The sequence below is a fragment of the Myotis daubentonii genome, chromosome 2, assembly GCF_963259705.1.
Source record: "Myotis daubentonii chromosome 2, mMyoDau2.1, whole genome shotgun sequence".
NCBI classification, from domain to species: Eukaryota; Metazoa; Chordata; class Mammalia; order Chiroptera; family Vespertilionidae; genus Myotis; species Myotis daubentonii.
Window position 1 is genome coordinate 27,295,332 of NC_081841.1, and position 25,392 is coordinate 27,320,723.

Genomic DNA, 25,392 nt, shown 5'->3' on the forward strand with positions numbered 1-25,392 from the left:
GCCTTTGCTCATGCTTTACGTATTGGCAGAATGGTACACAACTTTTTCTATATTTCTAAATTCCCTGTTTCAGGGTCTAATTTAAATGTCACCTATTTCATGTAGCCTGATCAAAAGCATAATGTACATTCATTATTAAATGTGCTTATTTCTTATTTGTAAGAATATGCTAGTCTTTATATGGAAAAACAGCTTTAAAATGAAAGTAGAGTTAAATACTCAAATTTTCTATGGTAGACTGACACACATAATATTTTATTTTTAAAGTTTTTAAAAAAATGTTACTGATTTTTGAGAGAAAGGAAGGGAGAGGGAGCGAGAGAAAGAAACACTGACATGATAAACATCAATTGGTTACCTCTCATACATACCCCAACCGGGGATCAATCCCACAACCTGGGTATGTGCTCTCACTGAGAAGCGAACCACAACCTTTTGCAGCACAAGATGATGCTCAACCAAGTGGGCCACACTGGCCAGGGACACATAATAATATTTTAAAATGTTACATTGTACTGAAAAAAGAAGCTGTAGCATACAGAATTAAATCATACATTATTTTGTTAGAAGTAGATGATTATTTCAATCTGTCAAGATGATGTTCCATCAGCAAGGGCTTTTATTTCCCAAGGAAAACTCTGTAGGTCTGGAAAGAATAGCAGGGGTTACCTCAGCATCATTGTTTGGGGTACAGTTGGTTACAGCTCATCAAATAAAACGTGCCAAATATTTGGTATTTCCCTGTATTTTGATATAAAATGTTCTCAGTAAGTGACCTCTAGGATGTCTTAGTTCTAATTCTCAAAAACAGCCCTTTGTGTGGTCATTATAAATCAACATGGCTCTTCTTGGTTAGGAGCCCCCACGCCCTGTGCACCCAGCACCCTTACCAGAAGCCCCACAACCACCACGCCTGCCCCCAGAAGCTGCCAGCACATCTCTGCCTCAGAAGCCGCACTTGAAGTTAGCACGAGTTCAGAGTCAAAATGGCATTGTACTGTCATGGAGTGTCCTGGAAGTGGATCGAACCTGTGCCACTGTTGACAGCTACCATCTCTATGCTTACCATGAGGAACCCAGTGCCACTGTGCCCTCACAATGGAAAAAGATTGGAGAGGTAAAGGCACTTCCTTTGCCAATGGCATGCACTCTGACCCAGTTTGTATCTGGCAGCAAATACTACTTTGCCGTACGGGCCAAGGATATTTATGGACGTTTTGGACCTTTCTGCGATCCTCAGTCAACGGATGTGATCTCTTCTTCCCAGAGCAGTTAAACCTTGGACCCTTTCTCTCTTCTTCTTTGAAAAGTTCCACTTTTTGGTCTTACTTTAATCTTGTGCATGATACCCATTGTAAAAATCTACATTGTGCGAGATTTCTTGGACAGATGTGTATATACACTACGTTTGTTTATAATCAGAGAATAAAATAAACTTAGCTCATAAAGCAAGAACCTTTTCCTGAACAATTCAAGCTTCAAGGTTTTGAAATGTAAATGTGCATCTTCCTTTAGTCTTGAGGCTGGGGAATAATATGTTTGGGTGTTTGTGTGGTTTTATTTTTTTCTATTTATATATGTTTGTTGCAGTGGAATCTCCCGTTTTCATTCTCAAATACCTCTCTTCTAGCATAAAGTAGAGCAAAGCATCTGAGGTATGTAACTGGCATGATTCTATTTCTAAGGGATCTGTAGTTTCATAGTTAAATGATTTAAACAGAATCTAAACAAAACCCAAAGAAAAAAATAAAAAGCAAAATGGTTAAAGAGCTTAAAATAGGTTAATTTGAACACAGGAAAGGATCTGTTTTATCTTTTGTTGTCTCTTCTGGGTTGTTAAATAGGCGAAAATATCTAAATGGCGCCTCCGTTTTCTAATCTTACTTTTACATTTATTTTGTGCCTTAAACATTAACTGCAAAAATAAACATGGCCATTTGTCCATTGTTGTTTCTTTCCTTTCAGCTTTTAGCCCTTCATTTTTCCTTTATCTCCACAAAATATAGCACACTCCCTCAAGTAAATGTTAAAACAAGGCTTTTATACATATTCTCATCAGTGGCATTACCATATCTTATTCCAAAATTTTCACTTGCTATTTTCTCCTAAGAATATAAATGCTTTTATTTTTGGTCACCATTTAAATTTACTTTATGTAAAGTAGACCAAGAGAAGACCGAACTGTGTAAGAAACTTTTCCTACAAAAATTTCAGTATCTGTGCTCACACGGTGTCAGAAATTATGAAAGCAATTATAGTTTATCACCCAAAGCATAATATTCTTTCAAAGGAAATAGTCAAATTTACAAAATACAGTGAGCTAAAATATTAAAGGGAAAGATACATTATCTCTTTATTGTATCATCGTTCCTTTTGTTAACTTTTAACTTTGTTTTGATGGTGCCAAGTTTTGTGTAATTTATCCTATGTCAGCTTTGGATAGAATTCAAAGCATATCCTTTGGGGTCAGTTTATGTAACAATTAGATATAACTTAGTTCTCTGTTCCTCTTCAAAGTTAATCAAAGTCAGCTTAGGTGTCCTGCATTTTCAATACGAGTGCGAGCTCTATTGGTATCAGATAGTTGAGTGTAAATAGTGTAGGACAGGACTTCCTGGGTACACTTGGGGATGAGAGTACGGTTGGGAATATTTTGAAAGGAATTCATGGAGTTCGTGAAATAATTTATCATCTTCCCTTATCATATTTGAATTCATATTTGTTCTCAAATTATACCTCCTGAAATTATAGGAGGGAGCAATCCTCTCCATTAATGCTTTGTTTGCCACATTGGTGGCTTGAAACTGGAAGCATTCTAGTTGTAAAGTCTTTAAATAGACTTTCACCAGTCAGTGTATATCATGTTATGTGTGAATTTTGGTTGATGCTGAAGAAAGCCTACAGGTTGCCAAATTATAAATGCTCCAAAACCTTCCTTTCACTTTCAGAAAATAAGGCCACAATGAGAACTAAAGTTTCCATGAATCAGATTTGCCAACCATGTAGCTATTACTCGTTCTAGGACTAATGACGATGGTAAAGAAGTTGCCAATGTCATGCCAATGAAAATTTCGAAAGGGAGGTAGATGTATATGAATACCTATCGATACCTGCATGTATATATGTTTCTACCTGCCGTGGATGCAACATTGATTATGTGCTCAAGATCATTCCTGTCAACAGAATAGAAAGCTCATGTTCAAAATTGTTCTTTATTGGCCTTTTTTTGGTCAGGTGATAACAATCTGCCTACCTAGCCTTGAAATGGTTTCCTTGGTGAATGTTTCTATTTATAGTCACTAATCCCTTTTTAAAAGAGTTTTTGTAGCACTATATAATCCTGTGAAGAAAGCCCAGTAGAATGCAAATATTTCATTATTTTAGTGTATACTGTGTTTTCTGTCAAAAAAATTTTCGAACAGTAACCTTAAAAAATATTTTGCTACAGTAAAATAACTTTTTATTCCTGATGGTGGGAGGAAGGTACAAAGAAATATTGTAATTATTTGAGGAAAAAGCATATTATAAATTGGCCTCCACAAATTAGTCTGACATGGGATTTGTAGGCAACAGCAGCAATATTGGATTAACTGAAAGGTGGTAGGCTAGAACTCTAGTCTTTTATTTGGGGCAGGTTTTAATGTTGATGGACACTTTTTATTCAGGAGAGAGAATGGAAGATTCAGCTAGAAATAGCTACTGATTACAGATTTTTTGTAGCAGTTCACACCCCATGATACCTTTTTTATTTTGTTGTGCCTTTTCACAAAGTATTACAAATAAGCTTGTTTATCCCATTTTGGGAATGCAAGTTTACTAAATTTTTTAGCCTGACAATACTTGTGTTAAATGTCACTTTATTGGAAATCCTGGAAATTTATGAAATTTCAACCCAAAATTGTTATGTGGCGTTTAAAGGTAACAGTGGTGTTTGTTACTCTTTACTTTGTACTCTGTTAATTTTCACCCTATTTAAGGTGTAAGCCTCTTTCCAAAATTATGTTATTGCCAGTAAATTTATAAATTACATATAAAGATAACATGTTATTAACAGTTAACTTGATGAGGTAACTATATCCCTCTATTTCTCTGGACTCACTTTTTAAAATATGCAGAATACTGTGTACTGTTTAACACAGTAGAAGTCAATGAGAAGAGTGAAGAGAGCTTTCTTCCTTAAAAGATATTTATTGGGGTACCATTTGCCTCACAGCGAGATGTTCCCCACTCTCCCCACCCCCAATGTCAGGTAAATGAAAGGTTTATTTGAAAAACAAGTACTAGAACAAGGAGCTTAGAATCTTTGGGGTACATTTCTACAGAACTCCTTAGGTGGGCTGCACCATACAGAATTCTCTTACTGTATTGCATAAGTGTTAGCTAAATTTTTGTTCTCTTTTGGTTATATTTTCTGAATTATTTATGCAACAAGGTGAGTGTTAATATTGCATGACATGCATTTATCTCGTTCCACGAATTTCCCAGTACTATACAAGATTAACAAAATAATGCCTGTAGTATCGTCTTCTCTTGCTTTTATACATGTGATCTTAGCACTGTTAGAGTACTGCAAAAACCTTGGGTTATTTCAGTATCTTATGATTCATTCGTTATTTTATTATTGGCCAGTTGTTATTGGCCTGTTTTATTCTAATTTCCAGAAAAATCATGTCTCAGTATTAGATTATTGCAAATAACTTTATCTAAAACCAATGTATGATTCTGCCTTCCTTACTGGGCAAATGATGTGTCCAGTCCTCCCACCCCACCTCCCCCTTTTTTTACATTGTGGGACAAAGGAAAAGATTAGAACAATTCTCATTAAGTGTTTTGTTAGTGTGGCAGACTTATGTAATTCCTAAAATCTTTTTCTCTTGAGCCAGCCAATGGGGAGGAATAGGACCATACAAATAGTTTTATCATGTTAAATAAGTTTTTTAATTTCTAGAGTCAGCTAAATACCAAGCATTTATATTTAAATGCTGTCTTTTTTTATTTTTGTTTTATTTTGTTTGTAAATAAGGTAACTGGGCAATCAAACACCTTTTGGAAATCTTGGCTTTAGTATTTCATCAGCCATTTCAAAGTTAATATAAAAATACTTTGTAGGAAACTTGCATTCTGATTTTTCTTTATTGCAGTTGAAGTGTAAATAATAAGACAATGTTAAGATCTTCCTAATGTCTAATATAAACCGGCTAAAGCAAGTTGTCCTATTTTTATTAGGTTTTAAAGGTTTTTGTGTTTTTTTTCTTTTCTAAATGTACAGTAGACTGGTGTCTGTTTAAGTGTTACCTGTAGTGGGATTTGTCCAGCAAGCCTGAAATTTATACTTTGAAATAAACTATGGGTTTTTAACATTCTGAGTACTCTGATTCATTCTGATTATTCTTGCCCCTTGTGTTTGTTTCTTTCGAAAGTCTCTCGCTTTGTTAAGGCTCACTCATTAGACTGTACAGTGTGGTTTCTTTAGCCTCTTTGACAATACCACAGCACTGAAAGTACACACAGTTCTCAAACTTTGAGAGAAAAGCTGTTACACAGAGTTGCTCTCAGATGAGATGTGCTGCTTTTCAGTAATGGGAGACAACATTAAGGTTTGCTATATTGTGTGCCTGGCCTGCACCACAAAAAGACTCAACTGATACCTGTTAATGCCAGAAATATCACTCCTTGCATTTCTGTAAGAGGTCCCATTGGAAACACAGCTCCACCTTTCCTTTGGGCTTTGTCACTAAGTATATCCAGCCAGGGAAGGAAGGGGAAAGAGCATGGAGGAGCACAGGTTCTTAGGGGCCAGGCCTGAAACAGGCACTCATGTCAGATTCCACTGACAAGAACTGGTCATGTGGCACAACTACCTAAGGGAACCTGGGATGTGTGGACTGTGTGGCCAGGCATAAAAGAATATGGATTTTGATGAGTAAGGGAACAGTTTCTGCCATACCCTCTTTTTTAAAAAATATATATTTTTATTGATTTCAGAGAGGAAAGGAGAGGGAGAAAGAGAGAGAAACATGGATGATGAAAGAGAATCATTGATTGGCTGCCTCCTGTATGCCCCCTACTGGGGATTGAGCTTGCAATCTGGGCATGTGCCCTTGACCAGAATCAAACCCAGGACCCTTCAGTCCACAGGTCGAAGCTCTATCCATTGAGCCAAACCAGCTAGGGCTGCCATACCCTCTTGTATATAAGTTTGTATGTTGAATTCTAGTATTGTTAATCATATGTAATGTTTCTTCTACAGTGAATGCTTGTTAACTACACAGTCAACAGTGGGGAATGACAGTAACAGACTAAATTTAATACGTTTTATTAAGACTAATTGTGAATGGAAAAACATAGCTAAAATAGTGCCTTTGGTATCTTATTTGCAGCCTTCTATTTTCTTATCGTCCTTCATTTTATGTCAGGTTTCAAAATTGGCTTCATGGTAATAAAATCAAAGTTGTAGGCCTCTGGCATGCCCTCATGGAGAGTGTTGTTGAACCGCTTCCAGTGAAAAACAGGGAGGCCACCTTGTACTGTGGGACCACTAATGGCATGTGCTGTGTACTCTAATGCTAGGTACATATCTGCCACCTGGAGAGAGAGAAGAGGTAGACATTTTAGAAAAACAATTTGGGAAAAAAATGGACTAAATCCCTATTTTTTCTCCTCCCCCTCCAACCCATTTCCAAAGTCACAATATTAGCCCCTTTAAAACAAAATCTTGCCAACTTCCACAATCTGCTATTCTGTCTTCATTTGGCATTCACATATGAATTGAATAGTAGGAGGGTATTAGGAATGTAGCCAAAGTGTGAGATCTGTAATGAACTACTCATAATCAAAATTCTAGCTCCAAAATTTATTAAAAAATAACCTCCATATGGCTCAGTTTTCTCAGCTGTAAAGTAGGCTGATAACCCTACTTCACAGAAGGGTTGTCATGAGGTTTAATGAAAGTAAGTGTTTGGTGCAGTGCCAAAAAAATGTTAATTTCTCAATAAAAGTTTTATTAATCAGTACAGTAGCAAGTTATAAAGTGGAGCTCAATATCAAAAAATGCCCATGGTTCTCAAAAACACCTAAGGGATGGATAGCAGCAGTTCTTAACCTTAGAGGGGAAAGAAGAAAATGTCTCATAACTTAGGATTTTTCCTATATTCAGAATGGCTCAAGAGAAATGTTTTTAAAGTATATCCTCAACAGAACTTTATTTTTGATGAAAAATTGGCAGATGTTTCCAGAAGAAAGTAAAATCTGACAAATGGCAGGTCGGCTTGGATTCTAGGCAAGGCAGCAGAGGGTAATTCTCTGTATATTCTGGAATGGATATAACTAACATGTTACACACTTCACTGAATGTTTGCAAATGCCATAAAAAATAAATACAAAAACATTCATTGGGGCTTCATGTGTGCCAAGCACTTTACCCACTAATTTTCCCCCCTTTTAATTGAATTTATTGGGGTGATCCTGGCTAACAAAATTTATATAGCTTTTAGGTACACAGTTCCACAACTCATCTGTACACTGTATTGTGTTCACCACCCCAAGTCAAGTATCCTTCTATCACCATTTATCCCCCCCATACTCTCCTCCCTCTGGCAATTCAGTGTTGTTCTTGTCCATGAGTTTTTTCTTTTTTTCCTCAATCCCTGCCCCATGCCCCACCCAGTCCTCTAATACCCCTCCTCTCCAACAGCTGTCAGCCTGCTCTGTTTGTATCTATTTTGCTTGTTCATTTTGTTCATTAGATTCCGCTGTTTATTTATTTATTTGCATTTCATAACATATTGAGAGTCATTAAGGCTAAAGTTTTTCCATCATCACATACCTATAATGTAGGGTGAGCTGGAACTCAGGCTATTCTAAAGCATCTCCTATTTAGGTTTTAGGCTGATAGGAAAAAAAAAAAATGTGTGTGTGTGGGGGGGGGGGGGAAGCGGGGCTGTTGACATTCTTACAGTTTCAGAGTTGAAGATAGAACAGAACTCTTCTCACAGATTTCTTCCAGAATTTAGGACTGGAGTTGCAAATGAAAAGACACATGCCCAAACCAAAAGTACAAAAGGATGTGGTAAAATGATTCTCTCCACCAACTAAAATAACTAGCATACCCCCTTGGATCTCCCAAACCCAGGAGTATCCAGGTAAATTTTTTAACAACTAACTCTCTGAGGGGGGAAAAAAGGCCCTAATTTGTAATGTTTGCTGATTTCCAGGGTGTAAATACTCCCACCATGGCTGAATTCAAGCTATCAACACAGTCAACTGATTTTAACAACTGGTCCTCATATCTATATGAGCTATTTCAGACCACCACTGCAAACATATTACTTATAAGATACGTTATAGCACTTATCAATTCTAGCATGCTAAAAATTAAAAACCCTTTAATGATTTTGTGTCTGGTCCAATACTTGTTCCTTCAGCTAAATTAAATTTCTACTTAATGTAAAATCAATATATTCTTTGGACTTTGGGCTAGTCTGGAAAACTTTAGATATCCACATTATTACCACCATCATCATCATGATGTGTACATTTTCAAATAACCCACTAAGTACTGTTCTAAACAGTCTATAGATATTAAATGTTCTTCTCTACAGCCATATGAGGCAAGTACTGTTACTTCCATTTTACAGATGAGGAAACAGAAGCATTGTAAGATGATGTGATTTACTATTAACAGTTAACTGCCACATGTCCAAAACAGAAACCATCCCCACATGCCATGATATTTTGAATTTAATTTAAAAATTGAATTTGCAATGAATATCTATATATATAAAAGACTAATATGCAAAGTGTCCCCTCGGGAGTTCTACTGGGAGACTGGGAGTTTGATCACTCACTATGACGTGAGCTGACCACCAGGGGGCAGCGCGGAACGAAGGAAGGCCCTGGCTGGCAGCCGGAAGGCCCTGATTGGCCCTGATTGCTGGCCAGGCCTAGGGACCCTACCTATGCATGAATTTTGCACAAGGCCTCTAGTTATAAAAATAAATATATTACTCACAATTCGGGTGTTCTTGAATATTTTCAGCTGAAAATTCTCACGAAAAATTATTTTAAAGTTGGTCAGGGCTGCCACTTAGGGAAAACATTTTTTTTTTTATAGACGCGTGTGGTGTGTGGGGAAGGTCCACCACTTGCTCTACAGATGCTTATGGCGTACAATGGGTTAAGTGGCAGAGCAGGGACTTGAAGTTAGGCAATGGCACCTATCACCAGAATATCTGAAAAAGGTGAACCCTGAATCAAGTAATGGGTAGAGACATTGTTGTGCTCTATGCCACCAAAACCTTTGCAGCTTTGCCTTTAAATAGGTGTAGGTGCTGGTGGAAATTAAATTCAAAAGTCAGTAGCATGCTACCTTCGTATCATAGCAACCTCCAGGACTTGGGTCATATGGGTTCAGATCTTCACGGCAGCAGATGGTGTTGCACGGATCACCCTTACTGTAAGGATCCTTCTCATAATCTAGGAAACAGAGATTGGGACAAGAGTGAGCACAGACTATTCTGAGGTAACACTGATCCACAATAAATTTTTTGGACCTGTTAAAAGCTAGATAATCAGTGAGGCCTCTGCAGCCCAGTGTGCTCCCGGATACAGAAGTCTCCTTTGGCTTGTACTAGGAAGAGGCAACTCTAAGTTCCCTGCTCCAGGCCCAGCCTGTTCTCAAGAACCTTGCACAGTGAAGAGTGGATGAAAGATTAACAAGATAAATGTGCATCAATATTTTTCCACAAAATAATTACAAATTTGATTTTGATACTGTTAAAAAATAAAGTATTTATGAATAATTTTTGCTTTATTGGCTGCTTTTGTCCTTGGAAGGAAACCTGTGTTTGGGGGATGGGAGTGATAGTAAAAAAAAAAAAAAAAGTACATCTTACGGGTTTTTCTGTGTTTCACATATAAGTTTTCAATTAAAAAAAAATCTATAGAATCTTTCCCCTGTCATTTTATGAAGGTGGACAAAATTTTATTTGTTGAGTATAAAATATGTATAATATGAATTGAATACAAAATACTTAATTCATTATCTTCTTATAATTCCTTCTAGTACAGAGATGATAAACTTACATGGATTCTTTATCCATGGGGAAGAAAAGGAGTTTTGAAGAATGATTCCTGAGAAATGTGCTACGTACTGTTGTATCGCATGATATATTTCATGGATGCCATGTCAGTCACTGTTCCTTGGTCACGCCGGAATATTTTGGCTCGTGGAGCCAGATCATAAGAGTAGTCCAAACCCAGCTTCTGAACTAACAATGGATAGCCACTCCAGTTGTAGATTTTTTCATGAAAAGGAACGTTGTAGGAAGGCCAATATCCTGATTTGGAATGGAAGGGAAGGAAGAGTGGGATTGACAGGGAGGGAGACAGAAAAGGAAAGAGAGGGGACAAAAGAAATGTTATGGTAGTTTCTTTTGAAACCTGGCATAGGTGTGTAATTACATGATACTGATATTATATAAAAAATAAAACTTTGTGAACCCTGGCAGTCAAACCAATCATTATAATTTACAGAATTGGTATACCTCTACATTATTCCATTAGGGGGAAAGAGCACCAGAATTCTTTGGTTTTCACCCAAAATTCTTAAAGCAATCTCTTAACCAGGAAATAATCTTAGCATTTATAGAGCAAAATGAAGTATAACACCAAGTGGTCTGGGGAGTTCATTTCAGTAGACTTGGCTAGTGAAATGCCAAAAGATGGTTTCACAACGTGGTCCGAACAGGGAATATAATATGCCAGGAAAGTGGAGGAACAAAGTGCTGGGGACCAGAAAACCTGGATGGACTCTAGGCTCAGGGCTGAACAACTAGGGCTTAGGCAGTTAATTAACATTGTTTTTTTGTTTGTTCTTTGTTTTCATTTCCTTTTTTTAGCAGTGGGAGAGAAAAGGAGAGTCAGTAATATGAGAGGAATGGAGATGATCTTTAAGGTTCCAGTAGGCTTTCAACTCCTTTGACTCTAAGCCAGCAGTTCTCAACCTGGGGATCGGGATCCCTTTGGGGGTCGAACAACCCTTTCACAGGGGTCACCTAAGACCATTGGAAAACACATATATAATTACATATTGTTTTTGTGATTAATCACTATGCTTTAATTATGTTCAATTTGTAACAATGAAATTGAGGGTCACCACGACATGAGGAACTTTATTAAAGGGTCGCGACATTAGGAAGGTTGAGAACCACTGCTAAGCATTCAGAAAGGCTCAGCTTCATTCAAAACTGGGAAGTGTGCCAAGGCCACTAGTCACTAAGCATCAAACATGTGACACAACCATAGTAAAATCATTTCAGGAACATCCCAGATTATACTGGCCTGGATGATCAGTCAACATAGGGACATCACCACTCAGAGATCTCTCTTTGGAGGCCTGCTGTTACTGTCAGGCTCTTAAGAGCTGGATGGACCAGCCTTCAAGGTCAGACCTCGAGGGTCTCAGTTTTGAATTGTCATGCTAACCAAGTAACCAACTAATGATTTAACTTTTCAGACTTTTTCTTCCCTAAAAAGGACATAGGTCTACTACCTGGTAGTGTCGTATCTGCTTAGCAATGGAAGTTTCCACCTTAATTCTGCTTTATGCATATAGTGTACACGTCATTGATGTGAGCCATTCCTGCTGAGATGGCTCACTCCAGGTGTCATTACAAAGTTGATTTGGGGACCTGGGAAACTGAGGACCAGGCCATGATCCCCAGGGTCGATACCTTATCTTGGTTCTGTACCGACTCATCCGTCAGCCCATCTATTTCAGTAGTTTCCTAATTGATCTCCTGTCTTCTCTCTGCTCTCTAGCCTACCCTCCCTTTTCAGAAACGTCTGTGTCCTAAAGCATAAAGACTAAACTGCTTAGCAGGCTATACAAGGCTGATATTTTCCCCTGATTACCTATCTTACACTTCATAGCCTTTCCTTTGGCTATCTTAAGCTAATAGTTTCTCAGTCACACCAGTTCTCACGCTTCATTTGCTTGACCCTTCCCCTTGTCAAATTAGTGAGCTCCTGTTTGGGCTTTAAACCCCCAGTCAAACATCATCTTCAGTTTCATTTATTCAAGAAATATTCAGCGAGGACTTATTGTGTGTGCTCATAAATCCAGCAATGTGCTCAAGAATTTACAAGAATTTTCTCAATCTTTTTTACAACCCTGTGAAATTATAAAGGTTTACTCTTGGGGGCCAGATGTGTTTCAGAATTCAGGTTTTTTTTTTTAATATTTTAGAACAGCAATGGCATGCATATATTAGATATGGCGTTGCAATCTCTGTGGGAAGCACCTAGTATTCAAAGAGTGATCTTCCGCACTAGCTGGTGTGACTCAGTGTAAAGAGTGTCCGCCTGCGGACTAAAGGGACCTGGGTTTGATTCTGGTCAAGGGCACGTACATTGGTTGCAGCTTCTCCCCAGCCTGGGCCCTGGTCAGGGCAGGAAGCAACCAATTGATGCGGTTCTCTCACATCCATATTTCCTTCTGTCTTTCCCTCTCTCTCCGACTCTCTCTAAAAGATCAATGTAAAAATATCCTCGGGTGAGGATTAACACACACACACACACACACACACACACACACACACACACACACAGTGATCTTTCTGTAGCCTAATATATAAACAGTCTCTCTAGAGAAGAGGGAACAAAGATATAAATAGACGGTTCAAGCTCTTGCTTCCAAATAAGTTCATATCAGGTCATATTTTGCTATCAAGTGATTAGGGACACCCGTCTCCCCCCGCCCCCCCAAAGAAACAACAACAAAAAACAAAAAAAACAAAACAAAAAATAAAACACAAACCTTGGTTTTAGAGTTTTGAGATTTTGAGAATTCAAAATTATAAATTTGACTGTGGACCTGTCCCATTACTGTCATGTTTTGCAGATGAAGAAAGTGAGACTTGGAGAGAGTGAATAGTTTGCCTGAGATTCTGAGGAGCAGAGATTCACATCAAGACAGTGTGACTCCAAAACCCGGGCTTCAACATCTGGGCTACGTTCTTGTCCTCCAGAACCACCTCCCTTGACTCCTCCCACTGATAACGGCTCCTTTGGTTTCACCACTGGGGTTTGTGAAATCTTTAGTTAAATCTGTTTGTCATCGTTCTTTGGTGTCTGGGTGCTAGCTAAAATGGCTGCTTTCTGTCCCTTGCTTCCCTACCAGATTGTGAGTTCCTAAAGGTCAGGGATTTTGTACCTGCATCTGTACTTTTCTGGTTCCTGGGCCAGCATGGCGCTCCCATAAATATTCACTGAATTGAACTAAAAGCTTAACTCGGGAACCCAGGAGAGGAGGTAATATTAGAACCATGACAGTCATAAGATGGTGAATGCCTGGTCTGTCCCAGTCTACACATGGTCACTTAAGAGTTCAAGGTGCAGGTTTTATACATTGTGCTGAACCTGGAAATTCTTTCCCAGTGAAACTAGCAGTGGCATTCCCATCCTTTCTTCCCCAGCACACGCCCCTCCATCATACACTCACACACCACATGTTCCCCACCATGTATACACACACACACACACACACACACACACACTCATCATCCTTCCGACTTCTAGTATGAAGAAGATACCTTTCCGTAGAACATCAGTTTGTTCAGAATATTCTACATATGAAGGAATTTGCTCCACCACGTACAGAGTGCCTGCGTCAAGGCTGTGCCTCAGCTTTACCTTCTTCAGGTCCAGGACCATGTACTGATTGTTATAGGTGCCTGAAAAATGGGAGAGACAGGAAGCAGGGCATGGGTATGGCTTTACTGGTTAACTCGAAATCCAAACATATGTACATTCCTGAAAAGGTACTCTGCAGGGCTGCTTACCAGAGTTGTACTTTGAAAATATCTCTGCCCACTGCTTGCCATTACTGGCCATCATATTGGCCACACGGACTCTCTGCCAGGCCAGGAGAGCCTCGGGTGTCATAAGCTTTAGTAGGGTTTTATTATACACGCTGTTGGTGGTCTGCAGCAGTACCAAACCGCTGCTAAGAATGTAAAAGTCATCCAGAGACACTAAAAACCCTGCAGGAGAGACAAGTCAGCAAGTCAGCATACACACACGTGAAATACTTAGCCACCGTTATTAGCAAAGAGCTTCAGACATGTGATGCACGTTGCAAAGAATATCAGTTGTTATTACCCTTGACCTGCAGTAGCCTCTCCCAGAACGGGTCACCTCTGGCAGTAATTTAACTGCTGCTTAAAAGCATGCCATTGGACCCCATCCCTGATTCCACATTGACATTTCTTTGATTTTATGATTTGTGATGACAAAAATATATTAAATCAGGAATATTCCAACTTCCCCTAACGCTGAACAGAAATAGATCCCCACTTGCTAGGATTTTTGCAGGTCAACTTCCAATTGTGGAGGGATATAAACAGGGTTCATTGTTGGATTGTAAGAATATGGGTGCCGCCTTTCTTCTCTTTCTGCTTCTTTGTATTTCCAAATTTTACATAAGGAGTTTAAGTGACTTTTATAAATAAAAATCTACATTTATAAAAGTGAACATGGTTTTGAACACTCTGGGTCAATGCTTTTTATAAACAATGGAGGCAACACAAAGCTCAGGGAAGCCACAAGTCTTTTTTTAAAGACCTGTTTTGTACTTTATACCACAATCAGTGTGGTGAAGATCAGGGAATACCAGATGCAGCTGTAACAAGGAGAGAAGATATATTGTCATCAGCCGCTAACAGTGATAACCACCTCATTGCTAAACCATCGTGAGAGAAGGGCCCAAGCGAGAGTGAGAAGTTGGGTATAGGCTCCTCTGGGGCTTCACAAACCTCCACACTTTGATACTTACCACTTCTGTCACATGATTACTACTTGTTTACATCAGAGTTTTCCTTAAATCAACTCTCTTTCAAGCTTAAAATATCTAGCCTTGTCACATCTATAATAATAAAAGGGTAATATGCTAATTAGACCGGACGTCATTCCGGATGTCCTTCCTGATGACGCTGGGGCCGGAGGGAAGCCAGCTGGGTCCTGGGTGCCTACTGGCGGCTGGAGGAGGGAAGCCTGGGACCCGGGGGCTGGAGGGAAGCCAGTGCCAGCAGCTGGGGGAAGGAAGGCCTACTCTTGCACGAATTCTCGTGCATCAGGCCTCTAGTATAATATTTAGGGAATGATGGGTTTAATGAAACAAATTCATTTCTACTAACATGCCCAAAATACTTGTCCACGAACCACTTAATACCACCTCACCAGCACTATTCATGCCATACATTCAGCAACAAACACCAATGTAGTCCGATGCTTTCATAATTGGGCAGAGCAAAATGAGGCTCAGAGAGGTGGGGGCATCTATTCAAGATCAAACAGCCATCTCCTGGCAGACCAAGAATGCAGGTCCTGCATCCTGGCCACTGCTCTTCAACTAAGCCTGAACACCTGTGCTAAGCCTCATGGCCCTTCCTCTTCTGGCTTAGTGAAGGCTGGGGGAGGACAGCTTCTCGGAGGAAGTGGACCTGGAACTAAGCATTGACCAGGTAAAGAGCATGAGCATTGCAGGTAGGAACAGTAAATATGAACAAAGGGGTATAGTAGGAATAGATATGGCATGGAGAGTGGGAGTTTTGGGAGGTGGGGGCAAAGAAACATTAGAAATACAGTTGGGTCATCATTCACTCAGCAAACACCTGGATAGGTAGGGTGGGGTCAAATACAGGGGTCACCTGAAGCTAAAAGTAAGACTTCAGAGCATGAATTGGGAGCCAGAAGGCCACATTTCAGTATTACCACTAATCAATTTGCCACTTCTCATTTTGCCTCTCTGTTCCTTAATCCCTTCCTCTGATAACCTGGGGCTAAGTGACATCATTCAGCTCTAACAGTCTGATTTTAATTTCTGAGTAGGAAAGTGACATGTGGACAGCAGTCTCCAACTAACCCATCTGAGCCTCCACAAGGCTGTACAGAAGTTCGTATACAGGAGAGAATGTTGCTCACTCCAGGTGGCATAAGCCTGGATGGCAGGCAGCCCTGAATGAATTTTAATGGGCAACCCCTCTGGGAAGATGCAGCCTGGACATAGGATGCATGGCTTCACAAGTAAAATGTGCAGAGGTTTCAATGACCTTTCCTTTACCTCTTGGGCTGGGGTTGTTTCCCAGTGTTTACTAAGCTGTACAACCATATTTGGCAGCCACGAGAACGCTCTCTAAGCAGAAAATGCTGTATTTCTGCACGATAAACTTGCTCATTCACCCCATAGAGAGTGCTACAATCTCTATGGACACAAGAGGGCGAGTGAACAATACTAACATGTAAGGAGTAATCTTTCATTCAAGAGCAAGACTTGACTAAAGATGGAAAAATGTAGGCCACCCAGAGTTCTAGAACAAAGATGAACTGGCTTGTAAACCTTCTGGTCAAGGAGTCCAACTCTAGAGTTTAGAGTTTAAGGTTTTTTAAAAAGGGAGCCCAGCCAGTGTGTCTCAGGGGTTGAGCGGCAACCCATGAACCAAGAAGTGACTGGTTCAATTCCTGGTCAAGGCACAATTTCAAAAAAAAGGAAAAGGCACAGAGAGGGGACCAAGTCCTGAAATACTGCATTGTAAGAGAAACAAATGTTCTTTGTGTAAAATTATATTTTTGCTCATATCTGCAATGGGCAGTTTTGGAAGGTAGACTTTTTTTTAATTAAAATTTTTTTCAATTACAGCTTATATTCAATATTATTTTGTATTTGTTTCAGGTGTACAGCATATACTTTACAAAGTGTTCCCCTGATATTTGCAGTAAAATGGCACCATACAGTTATTACAACGTTATTGGCTATATTCTCTATGCTGTACTTTACAGCCCCAGGACTATTTTGTAACTGCCTGTCAATCCCTTCACCTTTTTCACTCAGTCCCCCAACATCCTCCCCTCTGGCAGCCAGCAGTTTGTTTTTTCTATGTATAAGTCTGTTTCTGTTGGAAGGTGGACCATTTTAGATCAGGAGAAAGTAAAACACTCCAGGATAAAAGCCACCCTGCCAATAGCATTTCATAGTAAGCTTCTTGCTTAATTTAATTAAGAACTAAAAGGGAACTCTTACAGTGAATAAATCACCTTTCAAGACCAAAACCAAAAAATAAAAATAAAAAAACCAAAAAACATAAAACCCACTTGAATCAGAAAAGTAAACAGTGACCACTACCTTCTGATGCCACTAGATACTGCTCAGAATGTTTACCCTTATTAGCCTATCAGTGCACTCAAAATGTACCCATTTGCACACCTCATGCATGAATTGCTCCAGAGCTCCAAAGACCAAAACACATCGCTTTTTTCCAAAAGGGTAGCATGAGCGTTGACCAAAGAAGTAAATAATGCACAACGCAGGGTCAGTGATATGACTCATGCTTGTACAAATAGCTGTGCTGCATTTCTGCACTGCTCCCTCTCGCCCATATTCCCTGCAATGAGACTTTGCAGCATCTCCCATCAAGGGGCCTGTTTCCCCATCTCTTAAATCTGGGCTGGATTTGGAACTTGCTCCATCTAACAGTGTGCCAGTCCTGAGGCTAGCCCTCCGAGACCTTGCACACTTCCGCTCACTCTATTGTAACCTTGCCACTGCTGTGCAAACAGCCCAGTCTGCCTGGTCTCCAGGATGAGAGACCACACGGAGGAGGACCAGTCTCTAGCCAGCTCACCAACCCCAAATGTGCAAGAGTTCCTCCAAGAACAGTAGAGCTGCCCACCAACCCCAGCCAACCACAGATGCAGGGAATGTGCCAGTTTACTTCTCTAGAAAGAATCACTTAGCAATCCTGTGGACTCAAACGCAGTAATGTTCACATATTGTTTCCAGCCACAAAGTTTTGAAGGTTATTTGCTATAACCTTCAGTAGTTAACATAGAGTAATAGTAATCCAACTGTACGACATTGCTTTAAAATGCCTTGCTGCCATTTGACTTTAACACAGAGGGATGGGACACTTTGGGAACTCTCTGTTCTTTCCTGTTTTTAAAAAAGAAAAAGCAACAACTTTGCACCCACTGCTGAACAAAGGCAGTATCACTTCTCAGACCTGTGGAAAGCACCAACCAAGCACTGTGCAACGGTTTCCAGCCTAGAGACGGAATTCCCTCAGGGGCTTTTTATTTAAAAATTGATTTCAGAGAGGAAGGGAGAGAGAGGGAAACATCAATGATGAGAGAGAACCATTGATCAGCTAGCTGCCTCCTGCACACCCCACACTAGGGATTGAGTCTGCAACTCAGGCATGTGCCCCAACTGGGAATTGAACCATGGGTCATAGGTCAATGTTCAACCACTGAGCCACGCTGGCTGGGCTCTCAGGAGCTTTTTAAAAAGGTGCAAGCACAGACTGCTCTTCCTGTCCACCTCTGCTCCCTCTGGGTCTCCACAGAACCCCTGTTCTCACATTGCTGTATGTAGCAGGAGAACCTTCTGCTTTCTCACTCTATGAAAAGGAAGCCTGTGGGTGCCCTGTTATCCCAGGACACGAAATCCTACAGCTGTTTATTTCATCAACTCCATAATGGACCCATCTTCCCACCTTCCAGAATGGCATTTATTTGCTTCTCTTCTCGCCCAAATCCTAACTGGTACCAATCAATTCCCGCTTCTCCTGCCAGTGATTATTCCTCAATCAAGTAAGTATTTTTTAAATGTTTTTATTGATGAGAGAGAATCAATTGGCTGTTTCCTGCACTTCCCCTACTAGGGATGGAGCCTGAAACCCAGGTATGTGCCCTGACTGGGAATCAAACCCATGTGACCTCCTGGTTCATGGGTTGATGCTCAACCATTGAGCCACATCAATCAGGCAAGTAAGTATTTCTTGAAGACATTTCTGCTTAATCCTGCGGTAGGAATGTGGTCAATGGAGGATTCATATTATTATGTATTCAAACACAGGAAACCCGTTGCTGTGGACTCCAAATGTCCTGCAGGGGTTCCGCTACAGGAAAGACTAGGTCTCTTAAAGCTTATATGGAATCAATAGAAGGTGGGCTTATATTTAATCAACATTCTCATCATCCACACCAAATTGAAATTTGTTTTTGGCAAGTAATAAATTATTTTATCTACTTTATATTATACTAGAGGCCCAGTGCATGCACTGGGGGTAGGGGGCTCTCTCAGCCTGGCCTGTGCCCTTTCACAGTCCAGGAGCCCTCAGGGGATGTCCTACTGATGCCCGAGGGGAGCAGGCCTAAACCGGCAGTCGGACTTCCCTCTCGCAATCTGGGACCACTGGCTCCTAACTGCTCACCTGCCTGCTGGCCTGATCTCCCCTAACTGTCTCTGCATGCCTGCCTGATTGCCTCTAACTGCCCTCCCCTGCCGAGCTGATCTTGCTCCCAAATGCCCGCCCCTGCCAGCCTGGTTGCCTCCAACTGCCCTTCCCTGCTGGCCTGATTTCACCCCCAACTACCCTCCCCTGCCAGCCTGATCTCACCCCTAACTGCCCTCCCCTGCCAGCCTGATCACCCCTAACTGTCTCTGCCTGCCTCATCACCCCTAACTGCCTTCCCCTGCCTGATCTCACCCCCAACTGCCCTCCCCTGCTGGCCTGATTGCTCCTAACTGCCTCTGCCTCGGCCCCCACCACCATGGCTTTGTCCAGAAAGAAGTCAGACATCCGGAAGATGGCCGGTTGACACGGTCTAATTAGCATATTACCCCTTTATTAGTATAGATAGATTATATAGGATAGGATTGCTTAAATGGGGGAGAGTGGAAACCTTTTTCAGCAGGAGGAGATGCTCTTGGCAGACAAAAACACATAATCCCTATATCTGGACTGATAGGCAGCCATACGCACTATACTGCCAAAGTGGTCATTAACAAATCGAACCACTTTCTTACACCTTACACAAAACAGCTGTTGCTCTTAAAACCCCTCCTCACTCCCTCATCTTAGGTTTTCCTTTCCTGGTTCACCCAGATTAGGTTCTGATTGGTCAGTTTCTATGCCAGTCAGTGTCAAAAGCTCCGCCTCCTAGGCAGCCTTTGACTCCTCACACTTCACCCAGATTTGGTTCTGAGTGGTTGGTTTCTATGCCAGTCAGCATCTCCAGGCCTATCTCTTAGGCCCGAGAGAAACAGAGGCATGGCTGCTAGTGAAGCCGGGAGAGAAAGAGAGAGGCAACGGCTGATCAACAGCTGCCACTGAGGCTGCACATCAGACCCTGCCTCTCTCTCTGCCGGCCTCTCTCTGGGCCTAATCTGCAGCCCCCTCAGCAGTCAGTGCTGGGTCACTGCCCCAGCACAGGCTGCAGTCAGTGCTAGGTCGCCACAGCAACCTAGCACTGACTTCCAGTGTTAGGTTGAGCCTTTGGTCATTACGGACTCTGGCTCTTTATATTATTTGTTTACTATTTTCTATTTCTCCCATAGCATGAAGCTCCCTACTTTTTCTGATCCAAAGGTAAAGGATTTAACACATGGTAGGTGCTCGATAAGTCACTATAGAAGAGAAGATGGTGGTGACTAACATTTATTGTGTGCCTACCATACACCAGATACCTTGCTTTAGAAGAATGGATACCATTATTTGATCTTCACAAAAGATTGATTAGATGAGCTATTTTTATGTTTTATTATTATTTTTAGACTAGTAGCTCTGCGCAAAAATCTGTGTGCCAGTAGTTTGCCAGTAGCTCGCTGCTGCCCTCCAGTAGCTCTCCGCCCACTGTCCCGCCCTCCTGTAGCTCCCCCTGCCTCCCTCTCCCCGCCCCCCTCATAGCTTGCTGCCCATCCCCTCCTGTAGCTCTCCGCCACCCACTTGTAGCCAGTAGCTTGCTGCCAACCTTCTGTAGCTCTCCACCCGCTGCTCCGCCCTTCTGTAGCTCCCTCTGCCCCCGCCCCCCGCCATAGCTTGCTGCCCTGCCCCCTCCTGTAGCTCCCTGCCCCACCCTCCTGCTGATCTGTGATCCGGTCATTACGCAGTCGGTCGTTACGCTTCATGGCATAACAACCATTTGCATATTACATCTTTATTATATAGGATGAACTATTTTTAAAAATTTGCTATTTTAAAGCGAATAAACAGCATTATCAGAAATAAATCTAAGACCAAATCTCTGCCTTTCTCACTCTTCCATATATCTGAGAAATGTGATGGGAGCAGATACGTAGTCATGTAAATGGTGATGACACTTACACATGATGGAGCAAATGCAGTAGAAGCAATTAGGAGAGAGTGAGTCATGGGGAGTTGCATGTTTAGATAGGGTGGAGTTGGAGAAAATCACCTTATGACCAGTTAGTCAAGAAAAGTAAGGAAAATAAGGTGGGATTTCTGGAAAGATAGAAGGGAGGAAGCTTCTTGAGCTAGGTGGAGAACGGTGATCAAGGCAGGTGTGGCCTGGTAGAAGTCATTAGTGTCCTGGGATGGTGACAAAGAGGACATAAAGAACAAAAGAAAAGGTACTTAAGGAAGTAGAAAATTAAGTGCTATAAAATCTATCTATAATCCTTTGGAATAGGTGCCCTGGTTCTACTTTTATTTCTTTTCCTCCCTTGGTTCTACTTTTTAAAGGTGGAAGACATGAATCCTGCTTGGCATGTATTAACTCACAGATTGTATATATTTCAGCTTTATGTCCAAAATATCTAGCATAGCCCAGCAGGCATGGCTCGATGGCTGAATGTTGACCTGTGAACTGTGTTTCGATTCTCGGTCAAGGCAAATGCCTGGGTTGTGGGCTCCATCCCAGTTGGGGGAGTACAGGAGGCAGCTGGTCAATGATTCCCTCTCATCATTGATGTTTCTCTCTCTTTCCCTCTCCCTTCCTCTCTGAAATCAATAACAATATATTAAAAAACAAAATAAAGTATCTAACATAAAATAAGTAATGTGAAATTAATAAAAGTAATAGTACATTAAAATATTAACAACATACATAGGCAGTTTTATAACTATAAAAGTAATAATATTATGGATTATGAAGGAATCTTCACTAAATTATCTTGGGGCTTTGAGACTATTCTTTTATCTTCCAACAGGAAAAGGCTGAGCAGACTCTTTGCTACCCAGCCTAGGAGGGCTGCCAGAGCCGAAAAGGATGGGCTTGGACCCAGTATGTTAGAATCACCTAGGGTCCTTGATACAAATGCCCAGATCAACTGAATAGGATTTCTATGAATGGCATTAGGAATCTGCATCTTTTGCAAGCTCCACAGGAAATTTTAAGTTTATGGGGTGGGTATATCTGTGTGGGGGAGGTGATGAGGTGCCTGGATGTAATACAAAGTAGGAACACATGCATGCTGGTGAAATACACTAAGTGCATGCCGGAGAGCCTCTCTGACAGATAATTAAGCTTGAAGCCTAAGCCTTATATAGATAATCATTACTGGAATCCTCAATTAAAACACTTTGAATAGATTCCAGCTTTTGTTCCCACGCAAGCACTCCACCCACCTGGTGTGACAGGTAGCCCTTTGAGTTCATGGCTTTTTCAGTTTTAATCATTTAACTTAAATGCAAATGGAACCATTTCTGAAGGGGGGTGGGGAAATGGATATTTATAGTTAGAGATATTATTTTGAATCCCAGTCCCCAAATCTGAGTGGTATGATTTTGAGCATGCTATTTAACTTCTCGCAACCTGCTTCTTTATTTGAAAAATGTAGCCTGGCTAGTGTCGCTCAGTGGTTGAGCATCAACCTGCTACAGGATTCTAAGGCAGGAGGAATAGGGAAACTGAGACAGGAAAGTTAAAACAAGGCCAAAAAGTGTGGGAAATTTACAGCCAGCTTGTAACTAGCAAGTCATTATCGTCCCCAGCCAAGGGCAGGAGAGCAAATGGTTAAAAAAAAAAAAAACCTCCCTAAAGAGAGAATGCAGAAAGGAGGGGGAAAGGGGGAAGGAAAAAAGGGCAGTTTTACTCCCTAAACAGAGAAGCCAGCAGTCTCAAGGCTTGGCAAGGTAAAGTTTCAGGTGCTTCTCATAAATTCTGGGAAGGCCATAGCAAAGTAAAAAGGAGGACCTTGAGAATTAATCTGCACCAAAACATTCAGCAAAGGAATTTTGAGACCTATAGACAGGAGGGTATACAACACCTTGGACTCCCACCCAACTTGTTCTTTAGATTAGCTGAGAGCTCATCTGGGGTTCATTAAGCCAGATGTATAGGTTTGCTTGCTTTGCTTTTTCAATAAAGGTGCATACTTTAATAAATTGACTTTTCATAACGCAGTCAAGGTCTCTCATATAAATTCATTTATATGAGAAGACAAGGAATGAGGTTGGGAACAGCCCTCTCCCACTGACTCAGGGGGCTGTCCAGTAATACCTCTCTGGTGTCGGTGAGAGGTGCTTATAACAAACCCATGCACAAAGAGGTCACCAGTTCAATTCCCAGTCAGGGCACATGCCTGACTGCAGGCTCGATCCCCAGTGAGGGGCGTTCAGTAGGCAGCCAATCAATGTTTTCTCTCATCATTGTTTCTATCTCTCTATCCCTCTCCCTTCCTTTCTGAAACATCAGAACATATTTTTAAAAATGTAGATACAGCCCTAGCTGGTTTGGCTCAGTGGATAGAGTGTCAGCCTGCGTACAAAAGGGTCCTAGGTTCAATTCCGGCCAAGGGCACATGCCTGGGCTGTGGGCTTGATCTCCCCAAGTAGGGGACGTGCAGGAGGCAGCCAATCAATGGTTCTTTCTCATTATTGATGTTTCTATCTCTCTATCTCTCTCCCTTCCTCTCTGAAATCAATAAAAAATATATTTTAAAAAATGTAGATACAATACCTTATTAGATTTTAAGAAAACTAATGACATATTATATACTGTTTAGTACAGTGTCAGTCACAGTGCCAGGCACATAAGTAAGAACTAAGCCTAAAGTATTAGGGTTTTTTTTTCTTTTAATTTTAGTAAAAAGTGAGCACGAACAAGTTTATAGTAATTTATTTAAAACTTGAGTGCTGCCTAATTCCCATAAAATTAGTTACGTCCTATTCATGCCATTTATAATCAGGGTGATTACAATGGTTGGCTTCAATGTCCAACTTTTGTGCTGAACATATAGGTTTCCATATCAAATGCCTTGATAACAATTCCTGAACATTTTAGCCTCTTGTTTTAAAATCAAGGGTATAGAAAGGAGAGCAGTACAAATAGAAAACAATGAGGTTGTGATAGGGGCGATGATGTCTTAGGCAGCCCTCATCTCTTTCTCCCTTACAGTTCCCACCATGTTCATGTCAGATGGGTCATCCATGAACTGCCTGCCTGTCTCCTTCCTTTCCTTTTTTCTTTCCATTTCCTCCCTCCCTCCCTCCCTCCCTCCCTCCCTCCCTCCCTCCCTCCCTCCCTCCCTCCCTCCCTTCCTTCCTTCCTTCCTTTGTTTTTTAATTCTCAACTGAAGATATTTTTCCATTGATTTTCAGAGAGAGTGGAAAGGAGGGGGAGAGACAGAGAGACACATCAATTGGTTGCTTCCCACATGTGCCCTGACAGTGGGGCCGGGGATCAAGCCTGCAACCGAAGTACATGCCCTTGACTGGAATTGAACCTCGGACCCACTGAGCCAAACTGGCTAGGCCCTAGCCGCTAGGGCAACACGACCTACACATTAAAAAAATTAATAGAAACTGTCTTCAAGTGGGCTTAGATATTGGATTTAGCAGAAAAAGACTTCAACTTAAAACAGTTCAGAAAAGGGAAATATGGTATTAAAAGTTATCAGAGGGAATATTAACAGAGAAAAGGAAACTAAAGAAAGAACAAAATGCAAATTCTAGACCTGAAAAGTACAATAATTGAAAAAAATTCACTGGATGGATTCCATAGTAAATTTGAGGTGGCAGAAGTAAGGATCAGTAAACTTGAAGTAGATCAATAAAATTATCCAATGTGAAGACTAGAGGAGAAAAAAAGAATGAAGAAAAATGATCAAATCCCCAAAGACCTGTGGGATAAGATTAAGCATTCTGACATATAAGTAATTGGAATCACAGGGAGAGAGAAGAGTGAAAAGAAGATGGAAAAAATATTTGAAGCTTTAACTGCTGAAAATTCTTAAATTTAAGGAAAAACATTAATTTACAGATCTTATAAACTCAACAAACCCCAAATATAATAAATACAAAGAAAATCAGAGCTAGCATATCACAAAGCCAAAGATTACATGAATATATACACACATAGATGGTCTGACTTACAATGACTTGATTTTTCAACTTTACAGTGGTGTGAAAATAATATTTAAATTTTGTTTTTTTCCCCCCAGGCTAGCAGTATTCAGTATGATCTCTCAGGTGATGCAATTAATTTTAGTTTAATGCTTTAAACAGTTTTCAGGCCCCGTGTGCTTTCAGCTGTGTATGTTAATGGTGAATACCCATACAATGATTCTGTTTTCACTTTCAGTACAGTATTCAA

At 40.8% G+C, this 25,392-nt stretch overlaps 2 protein-coding genes across 9 annotated transcripts in view; one reads left to right on the plus strand and one right to left on the minus strand.

The window, feature by feature from the left end:
* The window catches only part of ATF7IP (activating transcription factor 7 interacting protein), a 126,673-nt gene extending 112,140 nt beyond the window's left edge, over nt 1-14,533 (plus strand). For 3 of the 4 annotated variants that reach the window (XM_059682262.1, XM_059682261.1, XM_059682260.1), the window contains one exon: nt 857-5,366. In XM_059682262.1, the coding sequence (XP_059538245.1) occupies nt 857-1,276 (420 nt within the window). In that variant the 3' untranslated portion in view covers nt 1,277-5,366. Of the gene's footprint in view, nt 1-856; nt 5,367-12,901 lie in introns of those variants that run through there. The other variant, XM_059682263.1, reaches the window with a different exon arrangement.
* The window catches only part of PLBD1 (phospholipase B domain containing 1), a 52,860-nt gene continuing 33,768 nt past the window's right edge, over nt 6,301-25,392 (minus strand). For 4 of the 5 annotated variants that reach the window (XM_059682264.1, XM_059682266.1, XM_059682267.1 and 1 more), the window contains exons 7-11: nt 13,842-14,042; nt 13,593-13,733; nt 10,152-10,337; nt 9,368-9,474; nt 6,301-6,585 (exon numbers count right to left, since the gene is read on the minus strand). In XM_059682264.1, the coding sequence (XP_059538247.1) occupies nt 6,403-6,585; nt 9,368-9,474; nt 10,152-10,337; nt 13,593-13,733; nt 13,842-14,042 (818 nt within the window). In that variant the 3' untranslated portion in view covers nt 6,301-6,402. Of the gene's footprint in view, nt 6,586-9,361; nt 9,475-10,083; nt 10,338-13,592; nt 13,734-13,841; nt 14,043-25,392 lie in introns of those variants that run through there. The other variant, XR_009451169.1, reaches the window with a different exon arrangement.